This window comes from Balaenoptera acutorostrata, chromosome 4 (assembly GCF_949987535.1).
Source record: "Balaenoptera acutorostrata chromosome 4, mBalAcu1.1, whole genome shotgun sequence".
Taxonomy (NCBI): domain Eukaryota; kingdom Metazoa; phylum Chordata; class Mammalia; order Artiodactyla; family Balaenopteridae; genus Balaenoptera; species Balaenoptera acutorostrata.
The window spans coordinates 120,572,038-120,585,077 of NC_080067.1; the positions used below are offsets into that span (position 1 = coordinate 120,572,038).

A 13,040-nucleotide genomic window follows, 5' to 3' on the forward strand; every position below is an offset into this window, starting at 1 on the left:
CTTTCCTATTTCTACACCCCAACTGAAACCCCCCTAACGTGATTGGTTACAACCAGCATTATCCAACCTAGCTTACAGTACAGAAACTCCCTTCACATTCAGTCTTTTTCTTCATGTCACGAGGAGTAGAGATTTGTGCTTATCACCAAATAAAATTGCAGTGCAAAATTTAAACACAAAAGTTACACAATTAAAAGTTAATATATGGCACCACAGCCTAGTAATTCACATATAGTGCAACAGACCAATAAGAACAGACAATAATATGAACAGAGCTAAAAAGGGTGAGCTTGCATAGCAATGCACGAAAGAAATTATATACAGAGGAAAATCCTTTTCTTCCTGGAGGGCGAGCTTTGTTTTCTTTCTTTTTTTATATACTCCTGACAAGAAAGAGTTAAGGTGGGTGGTGTACTTAAGAGAAGAACACAAGTAAAATATCTGTGGGATATGCGTGGCTGTGTGTCTTTACATTGCATTTACAGTTCTGTTAATAGTACATAAATAGAAATTGTTCATTGCACTGTCTAGTGTCATCACTTCCATGAGTTCAGACCTGATGGTCCTTCAGAGCAGCTTTGCATGTCTCCTCTCAGTTACTCTATAAAGAGATTTAAAAAAAAATCAGAAATAAGTTTGCGTTTAAAGTAAGTAGTCTTTATCTTGATCAGCGTAACAAAAAGCAAAGCAAACAGATAATAGATGAAGATAACATCTTGGATTTTGTGAGGTTGTGAATTTAAAAAATTATACTTATGGAAAGTGAAAGAAAAAAAACACTGTAAAATTTGGAGACAAAATCCGAGTAGATCATTTTTGCACTTCTTATGAGTCTATAATTACTCCAATATAATAGTTAAAGAAAAATCCAAGTAGTCCTGAATCAAATGAAAAATTATAAGCATATCTTAATCAGATTATTAATAGACAACAGTAATGATAACTTCCATTAATAAAGAAGTTTACAGTTTTGCAAGTACTTTCACTTTCATTATCTCATGGCATCCCCCAGTCTGTGATGTGAGCATTAGAGTAATACGATTTTTTAGATAAGGAGGTAGAGAAATTAAGAAGGTGGTTTACTTTCTCTTCTCACATAACCAGTAAAAGTTGACAAGATTGGAATTCAGGGCTATTCTTTCAGATAAACTGAATTCACGGAAGCAGTTGAAAATATTCAGCAAGTATAATTCTGACATTGGATAGTGAAATTGGTAACTTTCATGATGAAATTAACACAAAGAGTTCAATGTTTTTTACTGTGTGTGACATACTGTGACATCCTACCTTTCTCTAGTATTTCATACTTGGAAAGTAGTTTAGTTATATTAACTACCAATGACAGTTCTTTATCAAAAGAGAAATTTATTTATATGCTATTATAATTCAAGTATTAAAACTTACTAAAATCAAAGATCAACCTTTCAAGGTTGACTGCCTAAATTTAAAAAAATAAATAAATGAAGAGCAGCTAAGGCATGAGGAATTCCCAAGGAGGTTCTTTAAAACTACTCAAGGGCCAACATTTCCCTATTAAATAAGAAAGAAAAGGCAAAGAAAACTACAACAAGAACTATATTTAATTAATTTGTAAGTATTAAAATTAATTGCCTAAATTATGCAATTTTTGCACAGAATAATTCAAATGAAAGAGCAAAATGTTTATTTGGCTGATGTAAATAGCAGTGGTCTTCATTATAACCAAACCTACTCAAAATCATATTTTTTTTTCTCATAGTAAAGCAAGCTTTCTATAATTTTGAAATTTGTTTATTGTGGCAATGTCATTGTATGGGTTCAGGACATGCTACCCCAAAATGTGTGGTACCTTGGCATATTGAATACCTTAAGTCGAGGGAGTTTGGAAAACAACAGCAGAAACAGAGAGGTCACTGTGACCTCTCCCACCTCATCCTTCCCTGAAGGATCATAAAATCTCCTATGTGACAGGTACCCACCCTGTAGTACCAGGAGGAGGAAGATAGTCTTGTCACCAGAGATGGGGAATTTGGGGCTGAGAAATCTGTACAAACAAACCTTGTTAAACTAATCCTTACCTTCTCAGTTACCTCTTCACCATGTACTACTCCTAGCCCAAACCTCTCTGTCTTACCAAATTTAAACGCATTTATTGTTTCTTTGTCTAAAGGACTGAAAAGCTTCCTGCTCTGCTCACTTCGAGTCTTCATTCTCTTGTGAAGGCTCCATGTTCATGTGAAAATTCAATAAAATCTGTATGCTTTTTTCCTGTTAATCTATCTCATCCGTTTGGTTTTCAGACCCAGTCAGAGATCCTAAGAGGGTCAAGGAAAACTTTTTTCTCCCTTACGTTATTAACCCAGTCGTCTTTCTGAATCACCATAGCCTTTTAAACGTCCTAAAGCACTTACATAATTCACCTGTAAACTGTCCTTGACTATTTGAGCCCATATATCCTATGTCAAGAAGGTCGCTGGCATTGCGCTGGTGGCTTCCCCTCAATGCCTCGGCTTTCCTAGGTCCAGTGGATCCCTTAGAAGAAGCCGTTCCTGATGAGCTATGACCCCCTGGAGATGGGAAACTGGGCTTGCTGTAGGGCACCAAGGTCTCCTCTGAAAAAAGAAACACAAAAGGTTGCGTTGAACAGCAATGTGGAGGCGAAACAAACTTAACTTTAAATACTAAGCTCAAGCTAGGCTATTTTATGATTCCACTCTTCAGTAAAATTAAAAATAAGAGTTTAATAAGGCCCAAATAGTAAAGGAATTTCTACGTGCAAGCAACATGTCCTACAATAGGAACTGAGGCAGGATTAAATTAAAAGAGATCTTGGGATAAGTATCTAATGTTATATATTATTTGCAAAATTTAAACTCAGTTTAAAAGATATTTGCATACAATAACCATATTGTTTAACTAAAGCATTTCTGAGAATAATTTCTGGGTTCAAAGAGGCTGCAATTTACTTTTTTCATTAAGAAGGAAGGAACATGGTTTTTGTTTTAGTTTAAATTATGGCAACATTTTCTCAATCAACTTAGATAAATAAGTATATATTAGTTTAATAAACTAAGCTTCTTAAATTTCTATTGCTTCTTTGGATAGAAATACATTATTTGAAAAGCTGTGTATTTCCTTAAAAGAAAAAGAGAGACTCATTCATTTTAATAAATAATGTCCATATTCTTTTTATGTACCATCTCTCTAAAAATAATTCATGATGTGCATTACTAAATAACACTGAAATAACTTTTTTCTTTCTCTCTTTTTTTACTTTCTTTCCTCTTTCTTTTTTTCCCCCCTCTCTTTCTCTCCACCTCTCTGTTTTTTCTTTCTTTCTAGGTATGGGTTATTATTACTGCGATTAGATGACTAAAAAAAATACTGACTGAATTTAGTATTTCTCTTTTTAGATAGCCTTTAATGACAAGGGTCATGTGATTTTTCTCTCCCAACCTTAATGGTGTAAGCATCCTAAATGTTCCACTAAATCTAGATACTAATATTATCATCTTTTGGCTTTTTTATAACTGTATCTTCTAAAACCTTAAGCACCAAGTTGTGACAAAATATAATTATTGAAAATGCGTGAGTAGAGGACATATCCAGAAAAGACTGAGTCCGAATGAATAAAAGAATGTGTAAGGAAACTCTTTCAATTGTGTGTGTGTGTGTGTGTATGTTTTAATACTCAATGAATCCTGACATAAGAAGAGATGTTCTAGAAAATCCATTTCTATAAGTGGCTCAACATCCCCCTACCAAAAAAAATCCAACCACAAACCATGAAACTTATTCTGTGACATTTCCAGGAAGTTTGAGTTATAAACAAAAACATTTCTCACTGAAGTGTTATCAACTAAATTGAATCAGTTGGAGCAAGTGCAGGCTCCAGTTTAACCTTTTCTAATATGAGAATTCTGTGATTGCCTATTTATATGCAACTTTGTTATTTCCATTAATTTACCTATTTGACTGAAGCGAGTTCTCCTCTCAAAATGACTAGTTACTTCAGTCAAAATGAAAAAACGGTTGAAGGCAGAGATTCAACTGACACTAAAGATGAAATTTAGTGGTCTAAAAGGACTCAATACAAACATTAAAAGGCAAAAGAAACAAAAAAAATCAAATGGTCTCTTGAGCACTGCAGATGAAGCCTGGAGGTCTCTTGCGCTCAAAGACCCTATGCAGAGGTAAACTTGAGGAACAACCCCTCACTGAACTGACTCAGCCTTAAGGGATGTGCTCGTGATCTCTGCTGCGGAATTCCAACTTCAATTAGTGATTCAAAGCAAACGCATTTCAGATGCCCTTAAACAACTGGCATTTCCAAGATACCTGGTAGAAAAAAAAAAGTAAAAGTCCACACTTTCTTGGGACTGTGCAGAACACACCTGGTCCAACACCTTGTTTGTGGAGGGCTTTCCGTATGTCTTCTTGGCGTTCTGTGGAGTTTATCCATTCCTGGGTTTGTCGCTGCCACTCTAGGGATGTTTTAGCTGGACAATCCAAAGAGCTCTTTGTGTCTTCTAAGTTGGATGCTTGCTGTCTGTCCAGAGAGCTTCCTTTTCTCTCTGTTGAGTTTTCCACGTTACCAGCATGCTGGCTCGGGCCTATTTGCTGCCTTAAACCCTGACCGGGAGGGGGATCTGGTGGTGGTGGAAGATCTAAAAATTTTGAATAATGTTTAGAATGGACTAAAATGTAATGAAAAGTACAGGTTTTAATTCAAGATGAAGAAAAAACCCTTGCCCTCCTACAGGTATCACCTATGCGAAATGAATTTGGGGGAGGAAAAGGTCAGTTATTTATATCTAAAATGCACATTATTGATCTCTTTGCTATCTTTTGATCACAGTGTCTTTGAAATAAAATCAACAGGCTTTATCCAACTATTGTACATAGAGAGTGTTTTCAATTGCACATTGAGGCTGATGTTCAAGGTGTGAAGAGCAGTTTATGGTTTCTCCATCTTTAATCCATTGTCTGCTGCCACCTCCCCAAAGTAGAAACACCAAGACACAAAGTGAATAGAAATTCTAGCAGCCGTGCTAATAAAAGGCCCTGGGAAGAATAAAAGCTGCCCTGCCAATCTCCATAGGAAATGTTGCCCTTGGGAAATTAAGAACTGTATGCCGTATCATACACAGCGTATGACTGCTCTTATCCGTGTACGTGGCACATTTAGCAACAGTCAAAGGGTTAAGCTAACATTTATTAAATGCAATTAACATTCTGCCTGACAACCAATTCTGGCTGTTCGTTTCATGAGTTAGCTAATGAGTTACAACTAATATATTATAATCTTCCAATGTATTAATTTTAATAAGTAATAACCAATGTTCAGAGTTTAGATAGAATATGCTTCATGGTGCTAGAGTAGACAATGCATCATGAAAATTTGAGATGTAGTGGAATAGATAATTTTTCATAAAACTCTTTACATTAAATATCGATATGAAAAAATTAAAAGTTCAAATACTCAGCTCATTTTTCATTTTTCTTTTATTAGCTTTTCATTCCATGACACTTTTATATTTTGAATGTCTTTTGTTGTGAAATCATAATCCCTTCTTTCATATTTCTTTAAGTATTATAGTTCTATCATATAATTTATACTATTATACTAGTCCTGAAATTACTTTGTGGAAGATTTTGAAATCTTCTAAACATTCTAACATTCTTTTGGATTATTTTCTTCTCATTTTTCTGGAATGCTATTGCAAACTTCTTTGTTCATCCTTACAGTATCTAATTATGTTATTTGTTCACAAAGATCAAATATCATGGACAATATACATATTTATATCATTAATAGAGGATACTGTATATAACATAGGTAATTATTTCCCATGCCATTTTAGTAATGATGCACTTGTTTCTAATAATATTGTTCATGAAATTTAAAAGGGGAAAGTATAAATTTCTTGTGTACAAAACATAATTTCTTTAAGGAAGGCTAAGTTGCTCCTTTTAAAGACTTTATTAAGAAGCTTCATACTCTCTCTTATGAACAAAATAATACTGTCCTCCACCGAACCCACAATGAAAATCTCCTTCGTATCTGCTTCGGGAGTTCCCACTTTGGAGCAACATTCCCAGTTCTTATGTATGTCCTCTTGTTAGATTATGAATCACTAATTATTGAAGGGAACAGGTTTTCTATCTGGGAGAATAAAGTTGCAATTGGAACATTTCTTCCAAAATGAAGAGCTAATCCAATCCTGAGAAAACTGTTTGTTGAATAATCCACCAATGAGTTTGGTATTTTCTTTATGTTCAACACTGACTCCCTTCAGTTTGTATTATTATAAATGCAAATTAATTATTTCATTTGAGTAATTAGACTTAGGACTGCCAGTTGGGGGGAAATTATTATATTTGCTTCTAAAATAACATATCTTGTCACCGATTTTTATTCTCCATCAGAGCAGCTTAATTTTTAAAATGGCCAAAATGGCATCTGCTTATGCTAGCTAAAATTCTGATTACTATTTAATTTAACCTGAAATTATATGGCTACATAATTAAGTAATATCCTTGGAGTTTGTATAGTCTAAGAAGAAAGAACATTGAAAGCACATTGAAATAAACAAATTGGAAAAAAGATGAGATTAAGAATGGCTGTGGAAAAAATAAAAGTATGTAATCAAATATGTTTACTTAAATTAAATTTATTATTCATTTCTCTGTTGATTCATTTCAACTAAATCAATTCACTAAAGAGTCTCTGGCTGGCCTACTGAGGATTTGCTATTGTCAGGCACACAACAGTTCAATGATATATGTGCCATTATTATACTCTTTTTTTTTTAGGTAAGAAAAAAAGGCATAAAGAAATTAAGTATCTCCAGCCTGGGTCTCTCCTTCCATGAACTCCAGACTCATCTAACTAAATCCATACTGGAGAGTTCAGCTTTGATGTTTAGAAAGTATCTCAAATTTCACACATGAAATCTGAGCTCTAGATCTTCCTCCACAAACTATACTTCCTCTCTAGTGTTCCTCATCTCAATTACTACAAGTTGGCCATAACTTTGGAGTAGTTTTTGGCTTCCCTGCTTTACAGCCTTTATTAATTTCATTAACAAACCCTGTGGGCTCTGCCTCCAAACCATACTCAGAATTCAACATTTCTCATTGCTTCCACTGATTCTAGCTTGACATGAACCTCTAGCATCTATTCCCTACATTACTTCCACAATTTCCCATGTGGTTTCTGTGATTCCACATAGAAGCACATTCAGTCTATCTCAACCTAACATCTAGAATGACTTGTTTTTTAATAAAAATATAAGGAAAACCCTGTTACTCCTCTGCCTTAAACACACACACATGCACACACACACACACACACACACACACACACACACACATACCATCAGTGGTTTCCCACTCAAAGTAAAGAGCCAATGTCCTTATAGAAACTTAAAGGTCCTACAGAACGCTGGTCCTCACTTACTTGTCTGACTTCACAGGCTATTTTGTTGCTCTCTCTGCTTCAGTCACACTACTCCATTTCCTTTTTATCAAATATTTCAGGATTCCACTTGCTGTTCTCATTTCCTGGAATGACTTTTCCTCAGATATCATCATTGCTCTTTCCCTTGTAATCTTCCAGTCTTTTCTCAAATGTCATCATCTTGGTAAGTCCTTCCCTGAACAATCTAGTTTAAAACTTCCCCCACTTCTATATTTCTCAACTTCTTTCCTATGTTTTTTTTTTTTTCCTCCATGACACTTACAACCATCTTGTATACTTTTATTTTTGACTTATATATTTATGTTGGTCTTTATCTATCGTCTCTCACTAGAATGTAAGCTACAGGAGGGCAGGGAATTTTGTCTGTACGGTTCCCATTGTGCCTGTCATTTGGTATAAGCTTAATAAATATTTGAATGAATAGATTAATGAATAAAGAAATTTGCTCAATGGTCAAAGCTAGTCCATGGTAGAGCTGGAAAAGAGCCCCTTCTCTGAATAGACAGTAGGGTGAGGGGAGGACAGGCTGGAAGAAGATGGGAAAAAAGGCTGACAGATAGAGAACTACCTCTCTGCCTCCTTTGTTTAGCATTGGTCAATGTATTGGCTTTAAAGGATATTCTTTGGCTTATGCAAATGCAATAGATGATTTGAACTGAACAATGCCTGCTCAGGTGAGACTTTATCCAAGGGAGAAGAACATTCCTTAACATGTGTGTGAGTTTTTGCATAGTCTTTGAGACAGAGACTGAGGTTGCTTACCACTCCCAATTCCTCTATTGGCCACAAGGGAAGATTACTTTCCCACTCCAGTAGTTAGTTTGATGCCATGTGACATAGTTCTTGCCAATGAAGGAGGCATGTACCACTTTCAGGACTAGCCATAGAACCTCTCAAATAATCACCTACGTTCTGTCTTCCCCTCACTCAGAAACCATCAAGGTCCCATCTTGGAAATAATGGTGTCTCAATATTTAAGAAACATACATCTTTACACTACAACTTAGAGGAGAGTCACCTGACTTTTATAAATCACTGTGTCCATGAGAAATAAATGCTTACTGTGCTAAGGCACTGAAGGGATAGAAGCTGTTTGGTATAGCAGCTAGCAATAATTACTCTGATTAATGTACTCATAAAACACTGTTGTAAAATCTATAATGCAAAAATTTTACGGTAAAACATCTATACGTTAAGTGCTACTAAATAGCAACCTTCCTCAAAAGAACAGTTTGATTTTATATACAAATATTATAAATTTATTACTGATGCATGGATTCATACCTTACAAAAGCTACGACATATACATCTGTGGTAAAATAACAAAATCCTTAAGGATAATCTGTAGAGTGCTATCCAAAATAAATGTCCTTGTATCATAACTAAAATGTCTTTGGATCAAACACTTGGAAAGACATGTGAGCCAAAATTTGCTTTGCAATATCACCACTTCCAAAATGTATCTACTAATAGCACCTAATCCATAACCTTTTTTGGAATGCCAGTAAATTTGAAATGTTAGGAACCTATTTGTTTTTTAGAAATATAAGCAATATATTGATCATGCTTTAAACTAGGAGGTAGCTTGTTTTAACTAGACATTCTGAAGAAAGCTTGCAAGGAAAGTGTTTTAGGAAGAAAGAAAAGAGCTCTCTATTTTGCTGATTTATATTTCATATCTTCCACATATTCTGGACATGATCTTCCAACATTTTGGAAAAGCCACAAAAAACCCATATTGTCCCTGGATTTTTTCCTCTCTCCATGACATTTATATCAGGAAAATTACACAAAATTATTAATGCTGAGATTTGTAACTAGAATATCAGTGAGAGTAGTCCTTTTTATTTAGAGGGAACAAGATCAACGCTTCAAGTGCTCAGCTAATCTTTAGATCATCTGAGGCAGAAAGGAGGTAATAAGCATTTTTGCTCACCACAGGATATCCACTTACAGAGAATCAAAATCTTGATTGTACCCTTACCCTTGTATTCCATAGAAACACTTTCCAATGGGGACAAAGTAAGCAGGAAAGATGGAAAGATAAGTAAACCTGAAGGCTTTTAGACCAAGTTATTTTGGCTTTTAAAGTCTTCTTAGCATTATAAAATGACAAGAGAAAGCACAACGGTGGCTGCCAGCTAAGGACCTACCCCCAAACCAATAAAGAACAAATACTTCTTTTCCAACTAAGCCTCATTCTGTCCTATAATGTCTAAGAGAGTCTAAGAGACTGAGATGAGTGTGCAGAACTCAGTTATAGCTTCTCAAAGCTGACTGCACATTAGATTCTCCCATGGGGCTTTAAAAATACTCGTGACTGGTTTTCACCCCAGAACAAATAAATCAGAATCTCCAGGGTATATTTTAAGAGTTCCCAGACGGTTCTAATGTGCAGCTTGGCTAGGTTCATCTTTTTGATGTTTAGTAGTACTATCTCAGGAAAAAGTGTGTGTGCTTGCAGGAGATATTGCAGAGAAGGGGGAAGAAATTTACCTTTGGGTCTGAAATTATATTGGGCTTTTTACATATATTATCTTACATATTCCTGAGGATAAAACTTCAGGATAAATACTTTTATTCCTATATTTAAACATATGAGAATTAAGTTGAATATTGAGCTGATGAGCTACTCATTATTGAACAAGGATATCATCCAATAATATTTTGTTTCCTGAAACTAGCAGTATTTAAGCAAATACTCAAAGACTGGACGCTATACATAAATAAAAGAATTGAAATAAATCAGCAAGCTATGGCCCATGGGCCAAATTAAGCCATTGCCTGTTTTGTCAATAAAGTTTTATTAGAAATCAGTCACACCCATTCATTTACATTTTTTCTATAGCTTCACAGACACTACAATTGAGTAGTGTTGAGTAATCTTGACAGACACTGTTTGGCTCGCTAAAGCCAAAAATATTTACTATCTGGACTTTTCAGAAAAAGTTTACTGATCCATCAACCAGATGATCTATAGCATATTTTTAGCCCTGGAATTAATGAAACTAAAAAATTACTAAATTGGAAATCACTACACGGTCTTTTTCAAAAGTGAAATACCATCTAAGATATCTTAATTCAATTTCAAAAATGATCCAACAACATGGCAACTGCAATGCTACTTATGTTTTCTTCCTTAATCTTAAAAAGGAATGTTCACTAAAAAGCACTAATGGAAAATGCCAGAACAGCAGAAAAATCAACATTGCAAAGCAGTATGGCCTGTATTTCTTGGGGCTGGATAATGTAGAAATAATTCCAGATTGTTAAAAAAAAAAGAGGGTGTTTTATTGAAACAAGACCACATTGCCAGGTGTTCAGCCTGGTTATATAACAAGGCAATGCCTAATCTACCATAGCTTCTTTAATCTAAGTTAATGATTGCACAGAGCATGTCTTTTCAGTTAGGAGACGAGAGAAGGAAACAAACCTACCATCTGTCATTCCTTCCCTTCGGTGAGGCAATGCTGGTTGTGGGTCCACTCGCCCTCCCTTGTGTTTTTTAGTGGGCCGAGGCCTCTGACTTTGACTCATGGCTGCACTGGTGTTACTGTCAGTAGAAAATGGGCTGGTTGGTCGAGGTCTTTGAGAGGAGGTAAAGGCTTTGCCTAAAAAGTAAACAAAGGGAATGAGGTATAGAGAATGTTATTATAAGACATTGATTCTGTCTTGTATTTCTGCTCTAAGACTAGACTCTAAACCTGCCTGGAGATGACATTTGAAGATACAAAATACTGGTGCATCTCCATAGAAAAAATATGCCCTGCTGCATTTAGTTGGTCCGATTTTTATAACCAACATACTACCCACTGAAAAAATTTAAACAAATGAATATGAAACAAAACCACTAACCAAAAACTCAATATTCCTTTTTTTTCAATATTCCTTGATTATATTTTTATTTAACCTTGACAATCTTAGTAATATTTTCATAGATATAAGCAAATTCATGCAGCTTTTACTTCTTAAAATTAAAGAAGCTATTTCTGAAGTGAATTATGTACTGTCTTATCTGTTGAATCAAATTTCACCCTTGGAATCTTACAAACTCTCTTTGAGCACAGAAAAATGTCCTGTAGTAATTACATTTGAAATTTTACATGAAAGGTCTGCTCAGATACATATATTTAATTGACCTTACCACCCATACACATACACGATGAATTCTACCTCTCTTAGCAGAAACTCAATAACATTAGTGTATAGTATAGGATAGATAGCAGGTTAAAATCACCTTGAATATCCAAAGTGCAATAGGTGTTTTCTGATGAATAGTATTGTATCTGAGCAGACTCCAAATTCTCATTGAAAAATGAAACGTGCTATGTCCTTTTCTTGCAGTTTAGTGTACATATGCAGGGAAATATATTCTGGCAAAAGGTAAGCTAATAAATTTTCAACATCTTATGATTTTAATAACATGTTTATTATGGTATGAGAGGGTTGGTTTATGTACATGTATTTAGTCTCTATTGCATGTTTTCATTTCATTCAAAATTACTGTTATAGTTACATTTTAAGTCAATGTGACATGATATTGCTTAATGCTTTATTAGCTATTAGCATACATGCAAGAAATGTACTTATGCCTTCTAACTTATTAGTTTCCTTGCACTTTCTCACTGTTCTGCTTATAGCTATGCCACAAAAAGCACTCAGGCAACATAAAGTTTCTGACTTATGCCTTAGAAAGCAAGAAAACTCAAATAACCATTATATTACAACATATTTTAGTTCAGATGCTATATGAAAAATAAACCTCTGCAATGCTTGGAAAATCTTCTTTACTTTGAAGATGCCTAGTGCATACTCAAAAGAAATAGCATAACATTATATGATGGTATAATTCAAAGAAAGCTTCCAAGACTCATTTTTATAACTTGTGAGTTTAGTGAAGGGTCAAAGTCATTTATTTTTCTTTACTATTTGAATACTATTAAGATTTCAAAAATGCATTTAGAGTTTCATTAGTTTGTTTTGTAAGGCAACTCAGTTTAATTCATATATCAGAAGTTTCTTCTATGTGCATTTAAGAAGTACACATAGTCATGTAACAAGATCATGCCAAAGTTATTTTGTTCGGTAAAACAAATGATTACAAAATTACTGATCTATTAATAGAGTGAATCCCACATTTATTTTTGAGTTAATGATCAGAAACATGAAAAATTACATATTTGGTCTTTTATATTATTTATTAATTTCAGAAACCAAAATTAGATCGTGATAAAGAACAATATACAAGTAGTCATCATTTTATTTAACTTGCAAATGCAGTGGGTGTATTTTTAATTAGCATCCTTTAAAACAAATAATAAATTATTGGATTAAAATCTTAACAGCCAAACAACTAATAAGACCATCAGCCATTTGAACTGTTAGACTGACAGCCTCAGACCCATTCGCCCCATGCTGAGAAAGCCTTCCCAGAAAATGCATTTGCAGAAAGAAATGGGGTAAAGGAAAGTAATGGAGATAAAAGCTGAATAATTTTAATCACTGGGTACATTATTGATTGTGTGAGAATTTCGCCAAGTGTGAGTTATTGAAAATTTAATGGCAATCTGAGTTGCAG

The 13,040-nt window shown here is 34.5% G+C and overlaps 1 protein-coding gene across 1 annotated transcript in view; it reads right to left on the minus strand.

The window, feature by feature from the left end:
- Positions 1 to 261: 261 nt before the first annotated feature.
- ROBO2 (roundabout guidance receptor 2) overlaps positions 262 to 13,040 on the minus strand; it is a 573,165-nt gene continuing 560,386 nt past the window's right edge. Inside the window, exons 25-28 of the mRNA XM_007164107.2 lie at positions 10,900 to 11,073; positions 4,374 to 4,646; positions 2,391 to 2,591; positions 262 to 601 (exon numbers count right to left, since the gene is read on the minus strand). Of these exons, the coding sequence (XP_007164169.1) occupies positions 600 to 601; positions 2,391 to 2,591; positions 4,374 to 4,646; positions 10,900 to 11,073 (650 nt within the window). The 3' untranslated portion in view covers positions 262 to 599. The remainder of the gene's footprint in view (positions 602 to 2,390; positions 2,592 to 4,373; positions 4,647 to 10,899; positions 11,074 to 13,040) is intronic.